At 36.4% G+C, this 22,216-nt stretch overlaps 4 protein-coding genes across 16 annotated transcripts in view; 2 read left to right on the forward strand and 2 right to left on the reverse strand.

Annotated features, from left to right (window-relative positions):
• The window catches only part of LOC105207769 (dedicator of cytokinesis protein 7), a 109,281-nt gene extending 102,818 nt beyond the window's left edge, over positions 1–6,463 (reverse strand). For 4 of the 10 annotated variants that reach the window (XR_005576301.1, XR_005576300.1, XR_005576299.1 and 1 more), the window contains exons 1-13: positions 5,891–6,442; positions 5,500–5,668; positions 4,952–5,126; positions 4,693–4,871; positions 4,168–4,309; positions 3,892–4,095; positions 3,638–3,829; positions 3,350–3,574; positions 3,002–3,276; positions 2,614–2,929; positions 2,227–2,532; positions 1,943–2,148; positions 97–1,860 (exon numbers count right to left, since the gene is read on the reverse strand). Coding sequence is in view for 6 of the 10 variants with exons in the window: in XM_039457335.1 (XP_039313269.1) it covers positions 97–1,860; positions 1,943–2,148; positions 2,227–2,532; positions 2,614–2,929; positions 3,002–3,276; positions 3,350–3,574; positions 3,638–3,829; positions 3,892–4,095; positions 4,168–4,309; positions 4,693–4,871; positions 4,952–5,092 (3,950 nt within the window). In the remaining 4 variants the exon portion in view is untranslated. Of the gene's footprint in view, positions 1–96; positions 1,861–1,942; positions 2,149–2,226; positions 2,533–2,613; positions 2,930–3,001; positions 3,277–3,349; positions 3,575–3,637; positions 3,830–3,891; positions 4,096–4,167; positions 4,310–4,692; positions 4,872–4,930; positions 5,127–5,499; positions 5,711–5,890 lie in introns of those variants that run through there. The other 6 variants (XM_039457335.1, XM_039457334.1, XM_039457333.1 and 3 more) reach the window with 6 other exon arrangements.
• A 136-nt stretch (positions 6,464–6,599) lies between these two features.
• Positions 6,600–11,145, forward strand: LOC105207771 (TBC domain-containing protein kinase-like protein). Of its 3 annotated transcripts, XM_026134005.2 has the most exons (13): positions 6,600–6,821; positions 6,886–7,163; positions 7,267–7,516; positions 7,591–7,819; positions 7,891–8,165; positions 8,258–8,404; positions 8,488–8,770; positions 8,836–9,013; positions 9,281–9,487; positions 9,558–9,817; positions 10,346–10,476; positions 10,551–10,713; positions 10,902–11,145. In XM_026134005.2, the coding sequence occupies exons 2-13, from the start codon at positions 6,959–6,961 to the stop codon at positions 11,007–11,009; spliced, it is 2,436 nt and encodes an 811-aa protein (XP_025989790.1). In that variant the 5' UTR covers positions 6,600–6,821; positions 6,886–6,958; the 3' UTR covers positions 11,010–11,145. The 3 variants fall into 3 exon arrangements, with proteins under 3 accessions (XP_025989790.1, XP_011175714.1, XP_011175715.1); XM_011177412.3 differs by having other exon boundaries at positions 6,600–7,163; XM_011177413.3 differs by having other exon boundaries at positions 6,600–7,163; positions 10,349–10,476.
• Positions 11,146–11,309: 164 nt separating this feature from the next.
• LOC105207820 (protein broad-minded) lies at positions 11,310–16,909 on the forward strand. Its single transcript, XM_026134011.2, has 8 exons — positions 11,310–12,979; positions 13,051–13,388; positions 13,806–13,999; positions 14,064–14,480; positions 14,770–15,089; positions 15,997–16,174; positions 16,260–16,475; positions 16,553–16,909. Exons 1-8 carry the CDS (start codon positions 11,310–11,312, stop codon positions 16,670–16,672), a joined length of 3,453 nt encoding a protein of 1,150 aa, XP_025989796.1. The 3' UTR covers positions 16,673–16,909.
• LOC105207778 (apoptosis-inducing factor 1, mitochondrial) lies at positions 14,222–21,426 on the reverse strand. 2 transcript variants are annotated; one of them, XR_005576302.1, is made up of 13 exons: positions 20,966–21,426; positions 19,830–20,116; positions 19,699–19,750; positions 19,461–19,615; positions 19,249–19,379; positions 18,975–19,150; positions 18,701–18,892; positions 18,408–18,598; positions 18,067–18,319; positions 17,842–17,987; positions 17,527–17,763; positions 17,053–17,272; positions 14,222–16,433 (listed from the first exon to the last, which is right to left on the reverse strand). XR_005576302.1 is itself a non-coding variant. In XM_026134006.2 (12 exons), the coding sequence occupies exons 1-12, from the start codon at positions 21,048–21,050 to the stop codon at positions 17,201–17,203; spliced, it is 1,977 nt and encodes a 658-aa protein (XP_025989791.1). In that variant the 5' UTR covers positions 21,051–21,426; the 3' UTR covers positions 16,982–17,200. The 2 variants fall into 2 exon arrangements, 1 of the variants encoding a protein (XP_025989791.1); XM_026134006.2 differs by lacking the exon at positions 14,222–16,433 and having other exon boundaries at positions 16,982–17,272.
• Positions 21,427–22,216: the final 790 nt, after the last annotated feature.

Raw genomic sequence — 22,216 nt, forward strand, 5'->3', positions numbered from 1 at the left:
TAGTATATTTATGTAATTATCATTTTGATTATTTGATATAATTTAAATAATTCAATATTTATAATATATTATACTATCTATTTATAATATTTATACCTATAAGGCATTTGATCTTTGCGCCATCTCAATTTATCTCCAGTCACTCTCTCTTTTCTTCGCAGCATCATTTCACTTCTGGCACTTCCCTGGCCAAGAATCACGTCTTCCAATCGCGATCTAATATCGCTCGTAGCTGTTGCTTGAGGTGGCAATCTTTTAAGTGCCTTCTTGCCTTTGTACTCGAAAGCTGCGGTGGCGATATTCAATACTTGCAGCAAGCTCAGAACGCGTCTTGCGCTGAGTTCGGAACACCATTGCGCTAGAGCGGTTCGTTCTAATCCCTTGAGCACCCATAAGGCACACATTAATAGATGTCGAGTAGCTTCAGAGCTCAAGGATACACGACATTGATTGCCTGCGGTATCCGCCGACATTCCGCCGGCAATCGCCAATGCTACCGATTGCGTGATCGATCCAGATTCATCCGGATAAACGCTTTTGTCTTTAGAATCCCAGTGATAAAGCTGGGGTAAGGCATCCATCAAAATACTAAGCAATGGCAGATACAGCGCAGCGACTCTGGCCTTGGCTGCGGGATCAGAATATCGCTGATCAGCATCGTGACAACTCATAAGATGCCGAATAGTTCCAATAGCTTTATTCTGTAGCATCGGATTTGGTATCTCTAAAGTGTTTGCCAGATCAGACAAAACAATACCAACTAGAAAATGCTGCTGCCTGAATTCTTGACTGAGTTCTGAAAATCGAGCTCTATCTCCAGGCACGAGAGTGGATATCAGACTGCCTGAACTGCCAGTCGATGGACTGGGCGATGCCGGAGCAGATCCCGATGTATAGCCAGTGCCAAAGGGAAGATTCAATGCTACGTAATGCTCATGCGAGCATATCGTTCTCACTAGATCGAGTTTCAGAGCATACAATGCCGCTGAGTCGGGAATGTGCATCGATGCTTCCGACAGCGAGCAACAGGCAGCGCGAACAAGCGACAGCACAAATCCCCTGTCCATCACGGATAACAAATCGGACAGAAAATTGCCAAGACTCGATATCAAATTAGATGCTACGCGGATCTCCTTGCCACATCGCGAAATCACCTCGGATGTTAACGCGGCAGTGAGTGTCGCGACGTCGTCACAAAATTGCGGCGAAAATCTCACTTTTCGTAGAGCCTCCAAAGATGCCATCTCGGACAGTGTAACAACCATCGAGCGCATAATTAGCTCCAGGAAGAACCAGGAATGAGTTATCGCCAGTTCACGTGCTTGACCGGTGGATACAACCCAATGCAAGGCAAGTTCCTCATGTAAAAGTCTTCTAGTGGGATGACTATTGATCGAAGGAGATTCTTGTCGCATTGATGCGGTTCTATCCAATCCTCGCGAGTGTACCTCCATCTCCAAATCTTCCAGAGGTAGATCAGGATTACTCTGTGCTCGCGCGACGCCACCGCTGTGTGTCATACTTGGCAAAGAGCATTGATACGCGATATAGGTAGCTAAAAGCGCATGTCTTCCATGTGCGTCCAATTGACCATCCGGTAGATTAGTGATATTTCGCACAAGCAGTCCTACGGCCTCAAAAATAGTGGCAGCGACGTTCAACGATTGAGATGGTAATGTTGGCGGTCGCACTAGAAGACTCAATAATTGATCCAGTAATTGAGGAAGGGATCGGACCAAAGCAGAATGCGAGGCACGCGCTAATTCAAGGAGCGCTGATTTCAATTCTGACTCCATGCCCGCTTCACCAATACGAGGTGGAACTTGGCCAGTTTCCAAAAAGCCGCATAACGATAAGAATCTGTAACATGAAAATCAAAGAGTTTTTTTTTATATAGAAAATTGATAGATTTGCTTTATATAGAAAAAGATAATGTTATTACCTATCGATATATTTGTCTTGCGGATGGACACTGGAAACAGGCTCTAATATGACAGTGAAGACCCCTCGATGAGCATCCACCCATCGAGTGCCTGGTAAAAGAACATCGGGCGCGATATAGGAATAATTTGCAGGCGGCGGGTCCAGCATAGCAGGTAAACTGAATTCGCCTGATTGGAGATGACCATCTCTTAAAAGCGGAAGCCACTACAAATAAAATTGTATATATTCAGTATATAAATCAAATTAATTCACTAGTTTTATTAATTGCTGATTGAAATTTACTGTATAAGCAACTGCTGTTTCGACGTTCGGTTGTTCTGCTTTTTTTTGGCAACTAATATGATAGAAAGTGAACAATAAGTGATGTTTTGCACTTAAATCCGCAGGAAGTCTTATCTTGATTTCATCATAAAAGTTCGGATTCTTGTTATGATACGATACAGATGTAAAGTACTCGTGTGTCATCTCGGGACACGACGATTTGCCAAAGATAGCTGTGAGCGCGTCGGCCTCTTGCTCACCTCCCATGAGCTGAATTCTTACAGCGATATTGCGAGCTGAGCCAGTTCTGGAGCTAAAGTTTGCTTCCTATGAATAAAACATAATTCTGATAAAATAATTCTGATGTGTAACAGAAAATAATTTGTCATAATTTTATTTGATACAAACCTTCGGATAAAGATACACAAGATTGCGATACGTTAAATCTGGCGAAACAACTTCGCTTGGAAACTCAAGTATCTCTTTAACCGGTCGACTCTTTTCATCCGGATATGGAATTAATCTTCTAAGATCAGGATCGAGACACCTCGGCAGCTCTTCGGGTCTGGGACTAAGATCCAATTTCAATATCCCTGGTAAGCATTTTAAGCGTTTCAAGTTTGAACCAGGCCTTCGTAGTTCAACCAGAAGCTTATAAAGATCTTCATCGCGAAGTCGTTCACTTTCCTGCTTGAAAAAGCTCGAGACTGTTAAAGTAATGGGCCTAGAAGAATATCAAGATGTTAATCAAGGATGTCATTTGAATTTTTCTATGTGAAAATAGAGCATCACGAACCTAAAGCTATCGAGGCAATTGGCAAAATCGTCTGGTGACCAACTGCGTCTTTTATCCGAGCTCCGTCTTTCTAACGAACCTCGTCGCGTTGGTGGTTCCACTTTCTTCCGCCACTGTTCCAAACTGCTGGACTTTCTATCTAAAGATCCAGCGCTACCAGTGCTATCCGTATCGCCACCACCTCCGATTACACCAGACAAATGAATTGCAGTCCATGCGAGAGGCATTCTATAACGACCAAGGCGTTCGCATGCAGCAGCGGCAGCAGCTCTGACCTACGGTAATAAATAAAACAAAAATATGAGAAATTAACATTTTGAACGCTATTTCATCTCATCATTTTATTACCTTATCTTTGTTTTTGTCTTCGCGTAGATACGGTTCGGCACATTCCGATATGTCACCTTGCAATACTTTCTCCAGCCGTACGACAAGAAACAAATCGGGACTGGGTTTGTTGATGCTCAAAACGCAGCTTCTGGCTAAAGTACTCGCATCGCTATAAGCAATGTGTCCTCCAAGCATTCTTTTCAATCCCTCTGAATTCATATCGACGTAAAAATTCTCCGACACCTGAAATGTAACAATTTGTAATTAGAATTATGCACTCTTGTAATTTTAGTTATAAAAACATACTTTTTTCTTTTCTCTGGCGTCATATAATGCGAGACTTGCAAATATTGGCTCCACTTCTAGTTCTAATTTTAATTGCAAACATTTCACAAGAATTTTATGAGCAAAAGGCTCTGTCGGTTCCGGGGCAACGCTGATTTCTTGCCACTCGTCGTCAGGAGGAGTTGGAGGAGCATAAAGTGGGAATAAGGCTTCCTGGAAAATAAATATTTAATTCAAAATAAAAGCAGCGAGCTTACCACTTTACAATCTCGTACCTGTCGATCTTCCAATCTTTTCTGTTCATTCATCTGATCAATAGTTTCGAAACAAACGCGATCTAACAAACTTGGCAGAAGAGGATCGTGTTGTGAATGCCGCAAATCCAGACTTGCCCAAGATCCTCTCGGAGTATCTCCGGAACTGGACAAGTCGTCCTCTTCATTCGGTGATACACAGCCGTTTGCATCTTCTTGATCTACCTAATTAAGATAAATCGCTTTCATTTCTCTGCTCATCACAAATAAATTAATTTTATCTGTAATATTAAGTACTTCGAAATCTTGTCTAGGTGTGTCCTGAAGCAATCTGTCTCTGGCAATAGGTGAGATTCTTCCTTTATATTTGCGATGTATTACAACCCAGTCTGAAGTAAAACTCTCAATGCACCTCTTCACATAAGGCGACACGGTATCACTGAGAGCCAAGTGATTAAAATAAAAAATAATAGATTACAAATTTTATAAATAAAGGTTTTCGGACTCTACTTAACTTTAATCGACAATTAACTCTATCAGCAATATTGCTGCTAGCTCATATTTATCATATAATAACAAATTAATAATTCCATGTTAAAACTACAAAATTTATCAGATCCTATGATCGATTAAACGTTTATAAAGAAAAATGAAGAGAATTTTCCATCTCTTGTTATAATAATAAACTATTTTAAAACTTTCCACATTTGCAACTTTGCTGATTGAAGTAATCATTGATTAAAGTTAATTGAAGTTGTTTGAAATGGTCCTAACTGTATTATAATATTTATAATTAACAGCTTTTTGACTTATATTTCTTACATTGACTCATGAGGTACTACTGGTTCCTCTGTTCGAATCTTTCTCTTTACAACTCGCAATTCAACATCCCCTGGAGGAAAATCTAGTATTGGTTTTAAAGGATCACGGTCCAACACCGATTGGTGTTGTCCTAAGAATTCTTCATAATCCAGTGGTTCTAATACCTCACACAAGGACATCTATGTAAGGATTAAATATTAAATTACTTCAAAATTAGTTGTGCATATTCATATGTTACTTTTTAAAGAAGACTGCAAACCGTAGAAGAAAATCCTGATATGCTGCTACCGCTTTTTGATAAATCACGAGAATAAGAAGTAGAAGTGGCAATTTGCCGCCTTACATCGGCGGCATGCTGCTTACTTAACTTGTGAGCAAATGCACGCTGGACAGAAGACATTATAACTGTCCCAGCGAATTAATTTGACAAAATTCTGCAACAAAAAAAAATATAAATAGATACAAAACTATTGACAACGCTACAGATAATTTTAATTTTTATATTAACGTATAAAATATTTATATTCTTCATACCATAAAAACTATGCAAAATTTTTTTATATGTCAAATATATCAATTAAACATTTTACCTAGAAAGATTAGAAATAATTGCGTGCTGAACTGGTGTATATAATAGAATGTATTATAACAAATTTAAAAACAATGGTACAATTGGAAAATAATAATTAATATTCATAAGTTGTGAGAGCAGCTCGGAAATGGAGCAGAAACTACGAACGTAACCCAAAACGAGTAAAGAGATATCGCGAAAAGAACGTAAATTTCTAATATCAAATAATTACTTACGTTAATTCGAATTCATTGAGAACGGGACGGCTGTGAGTAATCAAAATCGTCAGCAAGAATTCACTGTCCTCCAACACTTTTCTCAAACCTTGACGTGAATCAACGTGAATCTCTTATAAATCCTTAACCACCTTGACTGACGGCACTGACGCTTTTGGATGATTGTTACCTACGCTAGCGACAACGCTTTTCTCAGCCACTGTTGGCACACCTGGCGAAGGAAGCGCCGAGCGCGCGTACACGAATTTCAACCAACTTCAAATCGTTCCTAACTACTTTCGCACGACCGATTTATTCGTTTCGCCGCATTGTACCGATAATTTATGTCAACACAATGGGGACGAGGCGCAAATACCAAATTGTAGGCAAATACAAGTACAAATTGACTCACCGTTCGTCATTGGTGCTCCGTCTCCAGCTTCGTTCAACTCCGTCTCAGCCGCAGCTGTCGAACGTTTGAGAGCAAAGATCCTCTTTACGACAATGCGTCTTAATTCACAGTTGGCACGAACATGCGATTCTTCGTTTTCGGCACTTTCGAAACACTCCTGGTACTCACACGCGTCTAATACCCGTATTCATAGTCCCTCCTTAAAAAATAAGGATTTCTTGTTTCTGTCTGTCTTTGTTTTGCATAGGATGAAACATAGTACGTGAGACAAAGACAGACAATAACAAGGAATCCTTGTTTCTCAAGGAAGAACTATGAATACGATCGTAAAACTTGGGATACGAGGCAACGGAGAAGATGCGTTGAACGCGACATGCATGACTTCGCATCATGCATCGTATCCGATACAACGGATGTTGCCACGAACGCTCGACACTTTACTTCACTTTCAACCCTCCACGGCACTCTCGAAACACTCGCTCGCATTAAATAGTCGTTCGGGATGACGAAATATACGCGTTGAAGGTTGAAATGCTCCACAACCGCCACGACGCATCGCAATGTCGCGCCGTCCTACTTGACCTACCGACTGACCCGGACTGACCGACCGTTACCATCTGGCGATACTGCGCAGTGATACAACGCGCGCCTGCGCGGCAGTCACGTGGGCCACGTGACTTCACACTGCTTTCACCTCATACGCAATCTTAACCTAGAACTACCAAAAAGATTTATTTTAAGTTTTCATCATCCTTAATAAGAATAACGAAAAAAATACGATAAAAAAATGACCATGATATAAGATTCTTACAGTACTGTGGTACGATGATATCAATCGGCGTTGTTGCTGCATTGATACTCCTGCGCTAAGCTTCTATCATTCCTATGTGTATGCTGTTGTATGACAGCTGTAAATGGCTGTAAACGATAGGTAGGCGGGTATCAGGCATGTTATAAGAAATACAGAGAATGATAATAATAATGCTGAGCGACAGGAAATCCGAATCGGGACGGCAGCGTCTGGTATAGTCGGAGAAAGAGACTTGGAATTTTAAGTATACGAAAGCTATGTGTCCTGCACTATTGGAGAACGAGGAGCGATGCCTGGGCGGCATGACTTTTTTTGCGCAAAGTCATCCGGTGGAGGTATGTGGCAGCAATGGTCTGCCACTCACACCGAATTCCATAACCATCTATGGGAAGGCACAATTTTTGAAGACTATCTATCACCCTCATCTTTCTCCCTATCTTGATATAATTAGAAGCAAGCATGGTGAGAATCCTGACAATTGCGAATAAATTTGTCTACTTGCAGAAATTATAATAGAATACAATTATTGTATAGAGAGTATAATTGTTTTGCATTTCATTTGTAGAGAGGATTGTAGTTGTTGCGGAATACAGCGGAAATCCATTGAGTACTAAACATGATCTAAACACAGAGGAGATCATCAAAATATCTTTTCAGTGTCTCTTAGCACTGCGGCATATGAATGAATTAGATCTAGTACACAGGCACTTGAGTTCAGATAATATCCTGATTAAGAAAAATAGTGATGTCCAGTTATACAATTATGGATTGTATTACATGACAGATGGAGGAAAGAATGTATCTTTCCCAATTGGGTATTTGTTTTTACTGATATAAAAATTAATAGACTTACCTGTTGATAGAAAAGCTTGAATTAAATTCTTCTCAGTTATCCAAAGTACACTGCACCGGAAGTGTTTTTGAACCCTAGTCCAAGTGGTGTCAAGATAGATTCCTGGTCTCTGGGAATGATCGTAGCTGAGCAACTATTAGGACAGCCTATCTGGCCTGGTGTAAAATTATCCCAGTGTTTAAGAAAAGTTTTGAGCTTAATATTATGTGAAACCAGCATATTCGAACGTCTTGCCAGAGAAAACAATTGTTTTCAAGTTTACGAAGTACAAAGGATTTATCTATCATACATTGTAATTTGTTTGTTATAAAATTATATCCTTATCTTTATATGCAGAAGTTACCAAGGGAACTAAAGGAATTTGTAGATTCATGTCTACAAATTCATCCTACCAAGCGCAAGACTCCAGCGGAATTACTGGAACTACCGATATTCGCGGAGCATTTAATGAGAAATGTGCAGGAGAAGGAAGAAAATCTCTATAAGAATGTTATTGTTAGAAAAATGGATGAGTTGTATTATCTATGGCAATTGGCCGGTGGAGATATTACAGTAGAGCTAAAAAAGCAGAGTCTCATTAGATCAAGACCACCTATCTTATCTATTCCAAAGTAATACTCAAACATACTTATATGTGTGTAATAACCATAGATTATTCAATTTATATATCGGGAATATATGCAATATATTTTTTCTGTTTTAGCTTAGTCATACTACTGGGGCAAATGTTTGGTCAGAGAGACACCGCTAGTCTACTCGATGTAAGGGTCGTTAAAGTTCCTCTGGAAACTCTTCGCCAGCGTTTAGCCCATATCCCTTACATAGCAAATTATCCTTGGTTGACAAATCAGTTAGTTCATTCATTTTTTTCTTATTCTGTATTTGTCTTGATATTACATGATAAAAATTTGTCATAAAAATTTTACATTACAGAATGCGGGTTCAAGCGCAGGAAGATTTGACAAACGCTACATCTCAATTGCCCTTAATCATAAGAGAACGCGATACGGAATATCAGTTTTACAGGCTCGTCCTGTTCGACAGACTTTTGCAGGCTTATCCGCTCACTCAGGAGGCAATTATCGAGGAAGCACACAAGGATATACCGCCTCCGGTTAGAGGTGCCGTATGGGCGGCTTTGCTCGGTATCACTGGTGACATACAGAAACGTTATGACATGATTGATAAGGAAACGCCCACTCACACTGATCGGCAGGTATGTAACTGCTATATGTAATACAATGTACAACATACAAATGCATCTCATTAATAATTTGTCAGATAGAGGTGGATATACCGAGATGCCATCAATATAGCGAATTATTGTCATCCGGCGCTGGGCATGAACGACTGCAAAGGTTGCTAAAAGCGTGGGTCAGAAATAATTTACATTACGTTTATTGGCAGGGTCTAGACTCGCTGACAGCGCCGTTTCTTTACTTAAATTTTAACAATGAAGGTATGATCACCCAACACACATACTTATGTTCTTTAACATTAAAATGATGGTATAAAATTGCAAACTTTTAATTTTCTATTCTTGTTCTTGGTTAGTAGAGATTTATCTTAATATTATTTTATCATTAGAATTTTTTGTGTTATATTCACATATAATACTTCAATATTCCATACTGTATAATACAAAATAAAAGATATTAAAATAATTAGCGAACCCAAAATGGCACTGTTGACAGTTTTGGTTAATTTACCGCACACTTGATTTTAGCTCGAGCTTTCGCGTGTTTGTCAACGTTTATACCGAAGTATCTTCACAAGTTCTTCCTGAAAGACAACTCGGCGGTAATACAGGAATACTTGGGAAAATTTTCTCAAATCATTGCGTTCCACGATCCCCAGTTGGCAAATCATCTAAAATCTATAAATTTCGTACCGGAACTCTTTGCTATACCATGGTTCCTAACAATGTTTTCACGTAAGTTTTGCTGTTGAATACGCGTTTGGTGCACTAATCATCGATATCAAAGATTATTAATGTTTTATAGACGTATTTCCGTTGCATAAGATATTGCATCTGTGGGATAAATTATTGCTGGGAGATTCATCGTTCCCTCTCTTGGTTGGATTAGCAATATTGAAACAACTGCGAGATTCCTTATTAATGTCAGGTTTTAACGAATGTATTCTTTTGTTCTCCGATCTGCCCGAGGTTGATATAGAATTGTGCGTTAAGGATTCCATGACAATGTATCAGAATACACCCGCTAGTATTACATACAGAAAACACCAATACAATATAGCGAAGGTACAGTATCAATTGAGTTATTTCATTTGCCTGTATATTACACATAGAAAAATACATATTGCATTTATAAGTAAATATTATTTGTTTTAAGTATTTCATAAATTTAGTTTCACAAATCTAGTAGAAATTCATTATCAGTATCAAATTTATTCATAATATATTCTGAATTCTAGTAAATTTAATTATTCAATCAAAAATATTAAATTAAAATAAAAATTTAATTTGTTTATTATTTTGATTTCTTTTCGATAAAATTTTATAAATTCCTCAAAAGAATATAAATTCTTTTTTTATACATAATAATAAATTCTTATAAAATTTGTATGATGAATATATTTTAAGACTATTATTAAAAAGTATTTTTTTGTTAAAAATAACCATTATTTAAAATTAAAAAGTGTATACACACACACACACGCACGCACGTACGCACTTTTGTGTGTGTGTGTGTGTGTGTGTGTGTATTCAACAATCACTTTTCTTAGTAATAGAACATTTTTCTTCATATATAAAATTCTTATTGATTAGCAGGATGTCAATTGGATTGAACCCGAAACGGGAACTGAAAAGATGCCAAGAATTAGTGTAGATGACTTTTTAAACCTCTACAACAACTCGCCGAGCAAAGTCATAGTAGTCGACGTACGTAATAATATACAGTAAGTACTTTTTAATTACTCTAATAAAACAAATTTGAGAGAATTTATTTTCTAAACTAATCTATCTTTAACAGATTTGAGAGAGGCGCTATTCTCGGCAGTATTAACATTCCATTCACAAGTGTGCAATTGTCTCAAACTCACATTGACACACTCGGGCCACATGCAAAACCATTGATAGATAATAAAAGCAGTGTCGTCGTAATTATTGGACCCCACGATCAAAACAACGCGTTGGCAAGTAGACCACATAATGCCTACCAATGTAAATTAATGTTAATCTTTGTTTAACTTTACTATCTTTTTCTAGTTCTTGTTAGAAAAAGATAAAGAGTAAACTAAACTGATTAAAGTTAATCTACGTTGGTAAAAATGGATATAAGAGAAAATCGTAAAGAGATTTAGTCTAATATACTTTCCAACAGTTTGCAGATTTTCTGGTAAAATGCAATGTCATAGGAGTCTGTTCTCTTCAAGGCGGAATTAATGCGTTACGTTCCAAATCTCCGAATATCATAGTACCTGCACGCTAATTGAATTACGTAATTGAGTTACTATAGACATAATAATACTCAGATTTATTCATCGATACAGTACAATTAATGTTATATGACTTTTAAAACAAGTATAACGATCTTGTATAATTTTGTTATAAAAGGTTTCATTGTATTGCGTGACTTGATTTATTCACAAAGAGTATTCCATATATATCTTTCTATGTATACATTTCCAGTTGCTATGCCAACGAACGTCAAAACTATGGGCAGAAGGCACGTGCGTTTCACTGCACTCGTTTAATTTTACTTACATAATATTAATTTAGTTAAATAAGTATGGATAAGGGTGTGCCACCGGATCTTCATAAATGGCTAAGAAAATGTTTGAAGAAGGAATTCGGGAAAACCATACAAAGCGCTATAGAGAAAGAGCAGATACCCAGTGATATCGCCTACAAGCTTTCGCATTCGAAAGACATGGCTGCTTTGCTGAATTCTATGAAAAAGGCGATCACCGAGCAGTATGTGGTGGTGAAACCCACATCCGCAGCGTCACAGTCGCAGTCGTTGCTCTCCTTCACCAGCGATCTCGCGGCGGACGATTGGGTCTCCCCACAGGAAAATGGGGAAGAATACAACTGTATCATCGACAAGATCAGTCGCGACAAGCCTGTTCACGTGAGACTCGCCGGCTACGAGATTTTATTAAAGATCGAATTATCCAACATAAATAGCAGTTCGCAGTGGGATGTTTTCCAGAAAACGCTGCTGGACGGTCTAACAGACGATAGCAGAGCCATATTCGAGGCTAGCATGCAGGTACACGCAAAGTTACTGAATTGTTCGCAATTGCATCATACCTACGGTAATTTGCTGAGCGCGTTCAACGCGCAATATCATTCGCAAAAAGTGCGCGAGACTCTGCCCACTCTGATCTCTGGAATCAATTTCAAGTTCTTCCTGCACGAGAAATTATTTCGTATAATGCATCTAATAATCCGCTATCAAGAGGAAATGTTGAAAAACAGTAGGCACAGCGATAAGATTGTAGAAGAAATTATAGAGCAATTTATAGTATTTTTTAGTACGCATAGTTTTGGTAACTCATTGCAACCCAAAACTTTGAACGTGCTGAACATCATTTCGGTCTTGGAGCCGCAGGCTAAGTGGAGCAAGAGGTGGCTTCATAGTCTTTCTATCAGGAGGATTTTCATCATTGTTCTAACTAAATCTCCAACGTTTCTGCAGAATATTGTTGATTGTGTTCAAAGCGGTTTGGCAGAGACACCCTGTTCCTTGTCCGTCTCCATTATGGACGAGAGCAACGAGCTGTGTATTTCCGGAAATACGATAGAAACCGCGACTTATCTGCATTGTTTGACTTTCGTCTCGCAACTCTGCAGCTACGAAGTTGGCAGAAGTTTGCTCACGGAGAATTCGTTGAAAACGCCATTTGAAATGGCTGATTTCTTGATGAAATTGTTGAACTCCTTGAATAAGTTAGCAGCAGAAGCACCGAGTGGTGTGTACAATACTTCCTGCAATGCTCTTAAAAACATACTCAATATCTCGGACGTATTATATAATGATGAATTTTACCACGCTGCATTATGTCGTCTGACATCTCTTCCTGTAAATAATATAAAGATTTGGCCGCACACATTAAGTATTATTTCTCATATGGTGGACACCGTAGACGGTCCGACATTTTTGACTACAAGTTGTAAAGAACATTCAACAAATCCCGAAAAAGCACCATTGAAATGCCCAGTCGCGATCGTAATGCTGTACGCGTCGAATTTATTGAAACAGCCGTTTTCTATTATGGATATAAAATGTATGTTAGATTCATTTAGTCTGGTAGAAAAATTATTCAACGTATACGATGTTTATGAGGCAGCGCAAGAAGAGATTGAAACGCAGTTTTATCCCGCCGTTGCTAATTTTTACAAAAGATTGAACAAGTGCAGCGTCGAGAACGAAAACAAAATTCAGCAACTCGATAGGTAATAAGGAAAATAGATTTATCTCTGAAAAAAAATCGTAACGATATATAATCTTTGAAATTCTCTTATAGTGCTGTCAAAAAAGTTTTACTGAAAATGGTATCAATACCGCTCGGCTTGCAAGCGCTTGTTAATGAAAAATTGGTGTTCGAGGAACTAATTCGCGGATCGATCGCTCCTCTAAGAGTGATTTGGAGTTTCACTGATATAGTCAGCTTTATCTCGTCGGCTGGTTACTTCGACCTGGGTCATAATGTACTCGCGGATCTCGGGCCCCACGTTTTGTCAACCTTGTTATCGCAAACTTGCACAAACGCAGAGGATCCTAGATTTTTTTATGATCCTTGGGATAGAGAGAACGTCAATGAATTTCTACACATACTTACATTATTTTCCCTTAATTTTAATTGTAAAGAACTTTATTAACACAATATTTTTGTACGTACTCTGGTGAAAAATTTTTTTAGAATACTTTATATTATTTTTAGAAAATTTATATAAAATTCAGAAATCTTCAAAATTCTTGTATAATCTTATAAGTTTTTAAAAATTTTGTCTCAGTTTTTTTTACGAATTGGAATAATTTGAGAAGTATTGAGAAAATCTACTTTTTTTTTCCATTTTGTATATATGGTTCTAAAATATTTTACATTTTTTTTATTCTGTAATTTAAAAAAAAACTAAAATCTGGAAATTAAAGATTTTTTTTTTAGATACCTTCAGAAATTTAAAATAAATTTCTACAATTATATCATGAGAATTTTTTCACCAGAATATTTTGGGAGAATGTATAGTTAACAGATATTAAATGTATGTTCATTAACAGGTTTCGCCGCATTTATGGTGAATGACAGCGAATCAGATGATGAGGAAAAGGATTGTCCGTCGAATTTGTTTGAATTACTACAGGCTGTAACAGATGTGAATTCAACTTATCACCATTTAGCTCTTCTTTCGTTGAATACAGTAATTTGGAACCTAGATGCTTGCGCCTACCTATTAAACTCGTTGAACTTTCAGGTAGTACATTACACGCGATGGAAAGTATATATATACTTGTATATAATAATAAATACAATTTTAGAAAGCGTTGTTAGATATTCAAAAAGACAGCACAATTATGATCGAAGTTCGCAAAGAACAAACCGATGATGAAAGTGATTACGAAAAATCAGAGGACAATAATGACAATAATGGTGATAAACCAGAGTCAACGAAGGAATATATAATTGACGAATCCAGTTTCTTGCGACATAATATTTTATTAAAATCATATTACATGACATATAAAAAGAAACAATATATGTTACCGTTGGAGGAATATGAACTTTTCTCAGAATTTCCACCTCCCCGAATATATGCAGATATGATAGACTTTCGAGAAATTGAATACGATTCGGAATTAAGTGATATGTTGCAGGAGGAAAGACCCGGACTGCTAGACATTAGTTGGGTTGCGCAAGTTAGAGAGGCTCATAAAGCCTCGCGAGGCCCAATTAAGGTGGTTTTATAAAAATAAATTTAACATGCAATTATTTAATTATGAAACAAAAATAATGACCCTTATATTCAAAAACCAAAATAAATACACGGGCTATTAAAAGTCTAGCACGAGTATTAGTGCGCAAGTAAGTTAATAAAAATGTCTTTACTTAATGTGGATATATTATATAGTATATACTTGCGAATATACTCCTTAATAGCCTATTTTTATTTATTTTGGGTTTTTAATTTATTATAATTTAGAATATAATTATGATTTAGAAATTAACAAAATATTTTTATCTTAGAATTCAATGATGACAAATTTATTGAATCAAATGCACAAAGCTATTCCAACTGCGGAATGGGTGGAGCAATTTAAATGGCAGGAGAACATAACGTATGACACGGACTATTGGCTACCAGAAGACATACACGCTATTAACATTGTTTTAAATTACGCCGAACAACGAGAGATTTTAAAAAATACTAGCGACAGCCAAAAGAGTTTGAAACAATTCATTCATTCTGCCTACATATTTATACAGTACAATAAACCGAGCAGGTTTGAAGGTTTTGATTGGTTCTTGGCAACGGTGTTCATTATCTGTGATGGAAATTTGGATAAGTATGTAACTTGACATATTTAATTTCAAATAATTCATTCATTAGTGTAAAAAGTAAATAATTTAGCACAAAATAAGAGCCTCAGTTGACTGCGAATTAATCTTGACAGCCAATTTAATTTCCGATATGGTCACATATTAGTGGCAGATAATAAACTTGTTTATCAGTAGCCATATTCTAGCCAGTCAAAACTGCTAGCTTACTCCTTGAGCAGACTAGCTGCTTTGTTAGCTTGAATATGTCCATTATCTCATTCGCGGTATTTAAACCACAAAGAAATAAAACAGATTAAACAAGCAGTTTAAACGGTTATCAATAGTGATTAACTCAAGCTAGTCAAATATCATCATTGGCAGGTCTCAGATTGAAAACTTAGTTCTCACCAGGTCAACGTTTTTTTTTTATCATCAACCTGTCTCGATATTTCTTTCTCATCATTGACCAGATATATGATATGCTATTACATTAATGTAAGTGACGGAAAAATTAAGAGCTGATCAGGATTTGAACTCGGAATCCTTTATTTTGACAACTAGCACTCTCATTATTACTCCAAAACGCTCCAAATCGCTCTTTGAACCATTCTACTTGCCTATCAATTCCTAACGGCCTTACAATCCTTAATATTTTACATTAGTATATATTTAATATTAGTATGTTTAATTGTGTAAAAGCAACAAAAAAATTAACTTAAATTAAAAATTAATTTAAGTCAATTAAAATTTAACGTCGGGATCCTTCGTTCTCACTCCTTGCGCTCAAGAGCTAAGAATCGTGCCCCATGACTCTACTTCTCTCAGAATCATTCCGATCGCCTATCAATATCTAATCAACTTTACGACTGTATATTCTTACAGTATATTATTGAATAATATGCTAATTATTATATGTTAAATAACTGATTATAGATGCAAGACTTTTATCATGCAATTAGTTCAATTTCCATCGACACTGCTTCTTTGGCCGAAATTGGGCAAAGTTATCGATGAAAAAAATAACGAAGGCACCAGTTCGCAGTTCACTTTTATGCAAGTTTTAGAAACCATGGTCAACATCGAGCTTCCAAACATCAAATATGGATTAAAGGTGATTAAATTTTATCATTTAAAGAATTTAGTTACCTAAATATACTGTAAAGTATGTTGTAACGTCCCGATTTTTACACAAAAAGGATGTCTTCGATATCGACTGGTGGATGATATTCAATAGAATGTTAACGCAATGCTTCTGGGGAATTCTTCCATGGAGCGAAATAGTTCATTTCTTTGCAATTTGTATTTTGTACCCGTCCGATTATATGGTGTACTATTCCGTGTCACTTTTGCAATTCTGCCAGGAAGAGCTGCTACAGGATTTGACAAATAGAAAAATGTGGCCGGAAAATATGGTATATAAGAAATGTACTAAATATAATTATTTACATTTAATATTATTAAATAACTTGCCAAATGCATCTTTATACAGGTATTGGACGAGTATCGCTGTCATAATTACATTACGTACATGAATAATTTAGGTCAGCGATATAGAAATCGGGTTTTACCGGCAATGACTAAAAATTTGAATTCTGAAGACGAAATATAATGATAAATATCTCGTCACACACATCTTGGTAACTTAAAAAGTGAGGAGTAAAAGATACGTATCATCGACAGTGTAGAAAAAATAAATTGCATTCATGCAAAAGAAATATTTTACAGATCTTTAACCGAACAATAATAACTAATAAAACAATATATATGTATATATAACGAATAACAATCGACTCTATTGCATTGTAATTAATAAAAGATCTTATGTTCAATTTCCTATATACATATACATATATGCTTTCAATTAGCGTTAGCTGTAATGAACGTATGTACACTCTGTATGTATATGAGAACATTTTGTGTACAGATTGTATTTAGAAATCTTTCATGTATACAACATAACATTGACTGCTATTCATGTAACTCGTATACCTGCAAAATTCAACGATGTGCGAGCTTTTGCTTGAAGCTTTTCCAATGATAATATCCCACCACACACAAAGGTCAGATATCTTTTTACATGTACAGTGCAATAATCTCTTAATATTGTCATTCACTCTGTTATTTCTTAATCAAATAATCAATCTTCATGTATTGTAAATAGTTTTGCTACTTCATTTAAATCATCATATTTCGTATTTCCTGCAAGAACCTAAAATAATATAAAAATCATGTTAATTTATTTAAATTACATGTTATATAAACTTGATTATATCAAAATAAATTCGGATTATTTTGAAAGGAATTGTACACGAATATAGCAACAGATTAATACATCCTGAATTTTAAATTCATTTTTTTTAATCTTAAAAAAATATTTTGAAAAAAATACTTAGATACACATGGAAAAAAATTCGAAAAATGTCTTATAAGATCAATAGAAATGGGTTAATGAAGACAATTTACCCGTCTGGCAATCGACATTCGATTGAAGATATTCCACAGCACTATTCCTACTACAACATCATCTCGTAAATAAAAAACAACGCCTTTTCCAAAATCTTCGCACTTTGTAGGTTGTTCAGACTTTACGTTATCTTTAGATATTTCTTTCTTTTCTTGTTCCGTGTTATCAACACTTTTTACAATTTGTGACACCGTTTTTTTATTAGATTGTGATTTCTCAGAATTTGTCTTTTGTTCCTAGATGAAAAAAAAAAAACAATCTAAGAAAAAGTTTTGTAATTAAATATATATTGTACCTTATTGTGATTTACTTACATCACTAAGATTAACCGGCGTTGCTTCCGCCGCTTTCGCAAAAACTCCAATAGTTGGCAAAGACGAATCTATAATACCTATCGCTTCATATCCTACATCAGGTCCCAAGTCTGACCAAAACATCGATTGATGCAAGTAAGGTTTACCTGTACAGAAACTCGTTTATATTTTCATGCTTCCGCAAATTGCAACATTTTAAAAATTTATCTAATCTTGCGGAATTACCCGCGCCTGTCATATTTTCGCCTGCTAATCTTCCAGAGGTAACTGCATGATCATGATGTTCGACTCTTCTTCTACCAAGTTTAATGTCGTAAAAACATGCAGCATCACCAGCAACCCAGAGATTGCTTCTCGCTTCTAACTCCGCATTAACAAGGAATCCTCCTATTTTAGGTTCTGTCTCTAAATTGGAAGTTGTTGCCAGATCTGTATTTGGTTGAGCACCTACTGCTACTATCACTTGATCAGCATCAATCTTTTCACACAAAAAATAAAACAATAAAAATTTCAATATAAATAAAGGATTGAATTATATAAAATATTTTGAAGATATGTCAACATACAGTCTGACCGCCAGTGAGGACAAGTGACAATCGACCATTTTTATATTTATAATCTTGAACTTCTGTGGTAGACATAGTGCGAACACCTTCTGCTTCAGCTTTTTTCGTAGTCCACTCACTCAAGTATTCCGGCAATACTTGTGCCATTATAAACTTTTCTTTATATATTTGGAAAACATTTTTAGATTTATCTATAATAGAACATATTTCGTTATAAATGAATTATGATACATATTTCATTATAAATGAATTATTCTCTTAAATATCATTTTGCTAATAAGCAAAAAACTTACAACTTTTAGCGAGTGCGCAGGCGAGTTCTGAGCCAAGAAATCCACCACCGATAACTACAATATTCTTACATTTTGAGTTAGAAACATTTCCTTCCAAATCGAGAAATTCATCCTTCGTTCTGAACGTTGTAACCTTGTTCTTTACGTCATCCTCAGCGGATTCGAATATCGACAGATTTTTAGGTGATGCACCTGAAAATTACATATAAAGAATTGTCAATTTTTTAAAAATTATAATTTTGTTTGATAAAAATTTTTTTTTAACAAAACCTACCAGTCGCAATAAGACATTTATCGTATTTTATTTCATAACCATCTTCAAGAGTCACAATTTTATTTATAACATCAATTTTTGTTACTTTCCAACCCATGGCTACGGCAACTCCACCCTTATCAGATTCATTAAGCTGAGTAACACTTGAGTAAAATTCACGTGGCTCGTAAAATATACTATAAAATAAATACAAACATTCTGTATGCACGAAAAAAGATATTTGTATGAACATTATTATACAAAAAGCTATATATTTAAATCAAGTAAAACTTACCTTCTCTGAGTTCCATTCCATTGATTAAAACGTAATTGTGCTGTTGTTTCCCTATCTGTGTTGTACCAAAGTTCTTTGGACAATGGTGGCCTCATATATGGGAACTCTTCCTCTTGCGCGATAACTAAAACCTGAAAAAAATTCTTATGTGTATAAACAAAAAAAAAAAGAAAAAAAAACTTAGATAAATTGTATGTCATATGTGCCATTACCTTAGCTTTGGGATCTCTAGATTTAATTGACCTAAATGCTGAAAATGCAGCTGTTCCTCCACCTATCAATAAATAAGGTACCGCCTCAGGTATTAATTTTGATTCTGCAGGAACTTTTACTTTGTCTCTAAATCTCCTTTTCCCATCTTTCTTTTCTAAAAGCATACAAAGCATATGCGAAAATAGTATATTTTTAAATCTCCATTACTATATCAAAATAATTCTTCATTTAACTCACTTTTACTTTTCTGTTGATCTGTTTTGTCATCTTTCAAAAATGACGAAGATACCTATTAAAAAAGTCACAATAAGAACTAGAGTAATTACTGGTTTTATCAGTCAAGTAAAAGCTTTTTCACACTGTATCACCTTGTATACAACTCCTGTTACAATCAAGGCAGCAAGTAAGTGCCAATAGTGGAATTGATATTTCCCATTTTTACCAGAATCCGAACTTTTTTCACTCGGTGGTTTATCTTTGGGTTTGCATTCCTGAGATGCCGGACAATTTGCTTCCAATTCGCAGGCAGGAGCTGCTTTTTGTGATTTGGAATATCTAGATTCTGGCACACATTCCTCTGGCCTGAGAGTGGTGCCCTGTGGTTTCTTATTGCTTGCATCGCTACTGTGGCGTAAGTTACTAATATTTACAGCTCCTGCAAGTGTTTTACTAAACTATAAACAGGCTATTAAAAATAATAAAGAAAATAAGTAAAAAGTATTTAGACAAAATAACTGTTAATAAAAAAAAATAAACTCATTAAAGAACATTTGCATGATAAATTCATAAAATCTTTATGTTAAAATATTATTAAAATATAGATTACATATTTTATCCAATGTTTATAGTAAGTAAAAAAATATTTCGTAATATTTTATACATATTTTATAAATGTTTTTATGAAATATTTATGATAGATCTGTATGTATCCAATATAAGATTACAAAAATATTTCTAAAATATTCAAATAATTATGAATATTTTGTAAATCTTTTATAAATATTGTATGCTGTCCAGATAATCAAAAGGGATTTATTGCAATTTTTCTAAAAAAAAATTGGAGTGTCTACTCTTTTTACATCTCCTACAAATTATTAACAACTACGAGTGCGGAGTAAAGCATGTTTTTTGTGTCTCACATGGAACACGCGACACGCGTCGTCAACCTGCCCGTACCACGCTCGGAGTGAAGCAACGCGTGATCCAGGTTATGTCATTCGGCGCCTACCTCAAAAGCGGGCACACCGCGTGAAAGATTGTAAACACGGTCTCCATTGATCCAACCGTACAATTATCTCACTCACAAGCTTACGCAACCGAAGAATGGACGGTTGTACGGAAAGGAAAAGACGGAAATTCTCTGATCGAAATAAATTGCAAAACAGGCGGGAAACAAGATTATTCCTTTGAGCCGACGTCCAGGCGCATTGAGTAGATGAGTCAAAGTGGGAAAGGACCGGAAAAGGCAGAATCGTGCAGAGATAGACGACTGCATCTTACGTACCGACATATTTTACAGGTCGATAGAGACGATTTGTGTATATAAGCCTGGCAGGCAGTTGGGCGACGATTCTACCGCAGACGAACATCTTCACCAGGCCGGTTGTCCTTACGCAATATGGTGGCGGGGCGCTCGCCTGCTCGCCGCGTTCAGCCGCGTTTCACCTCAGCTGCTACCGTGTGCGGCGATCAGCCGCTGGCTGCTGCCGCCGTCGCTTTTACTCTGGACCGGAAAGACGCTCGCCGGAAGGATACTCACCGCGCGATACGCCATTACCTGGATTCTCACCTCCTTTTCCGAAAGTCGCACCGAGTCACAGACTGACGATTACTTACGGCGGCCGGAGGCCGGTGCATGAAAAACACGTGAATTTAGAGCCTCCTTCGTCGTGATTCGCGATGCTGGTCTGGTGCTAGCATCACTAGCATGCAGTGTGCACTTACACCTTACACTGAGGAGTAAATATGAACTCCTTTTTTACGGTAAATAGGTGTACGTCGTGTACGAGAAGTGTAGATGAACACGCCATCTGTGGGTTGTCGGCGCATCTACTATTCGGAACAGCATCAAAGGTCGATACCCAGATAACCAAGCGAGCAATTCCTGCAACCAAAATATCGCTATTGTAATGTTACTGTACTGCCACGAGATGGCGGTGTATGACCTAACTGTACCGTAGCGTGACCGCAGCATCCGCAGGCCGCAGCAGTATTGTACATACATACATGCATACAAAGGCCGCGGGCCGATTCATGTTAAAAGCGTTATTGCTGGCATCATTCAATCTTTATTTTTCATTAGGCACAAACAAGAATAGAATGAAGACAATAGCGGTTTGAACGCAAATCAGACCACGGTCAAAAAGTATACCATACATGATGTAACAGTGGCTGCGTTCCGAAATTCACTGCCAGTACTGAAAATCTATAGTATACGTAACGTGAACTATAGATTTTCAGTACTTGCAGTGTATATCGGAACGCAGCCAGTACAACGTATCATTATTGTATGTATTTGTACTACGTACTATTCGGTATATGTACGATCGCACAATATTCATATACTATATAATAATTGATTCATATTTCAAGATCGTCTTAAATTGAATGAATAATAGAGGGAATTAAAGTAACAATAATAGGCTTTCTACAATAAGTTATTAGTCGGTATCATAACTCATAAGCCATAAAAATTGACCAATCACAGTCAAATGTGAAGAGAATATTCGACTGTGATTGATCAATTCTTATGGCT

This window comes from Solenopsis invicta, chromosome 14 (genome assembly GCF_016802725.1).
Source record: "Solenopsis invicta isolate M01_SB chromosome 14, UNIL_Sinv_3.0, whole genome shotgun sequence".
NCBI classification, from domain to species: domain Eukaryota; kingdom Metazoa; phylum Arthropoda; class Insecta; order Hymenoptera; family Formicidae; genus Solenopsis; species Solenopsis invicta.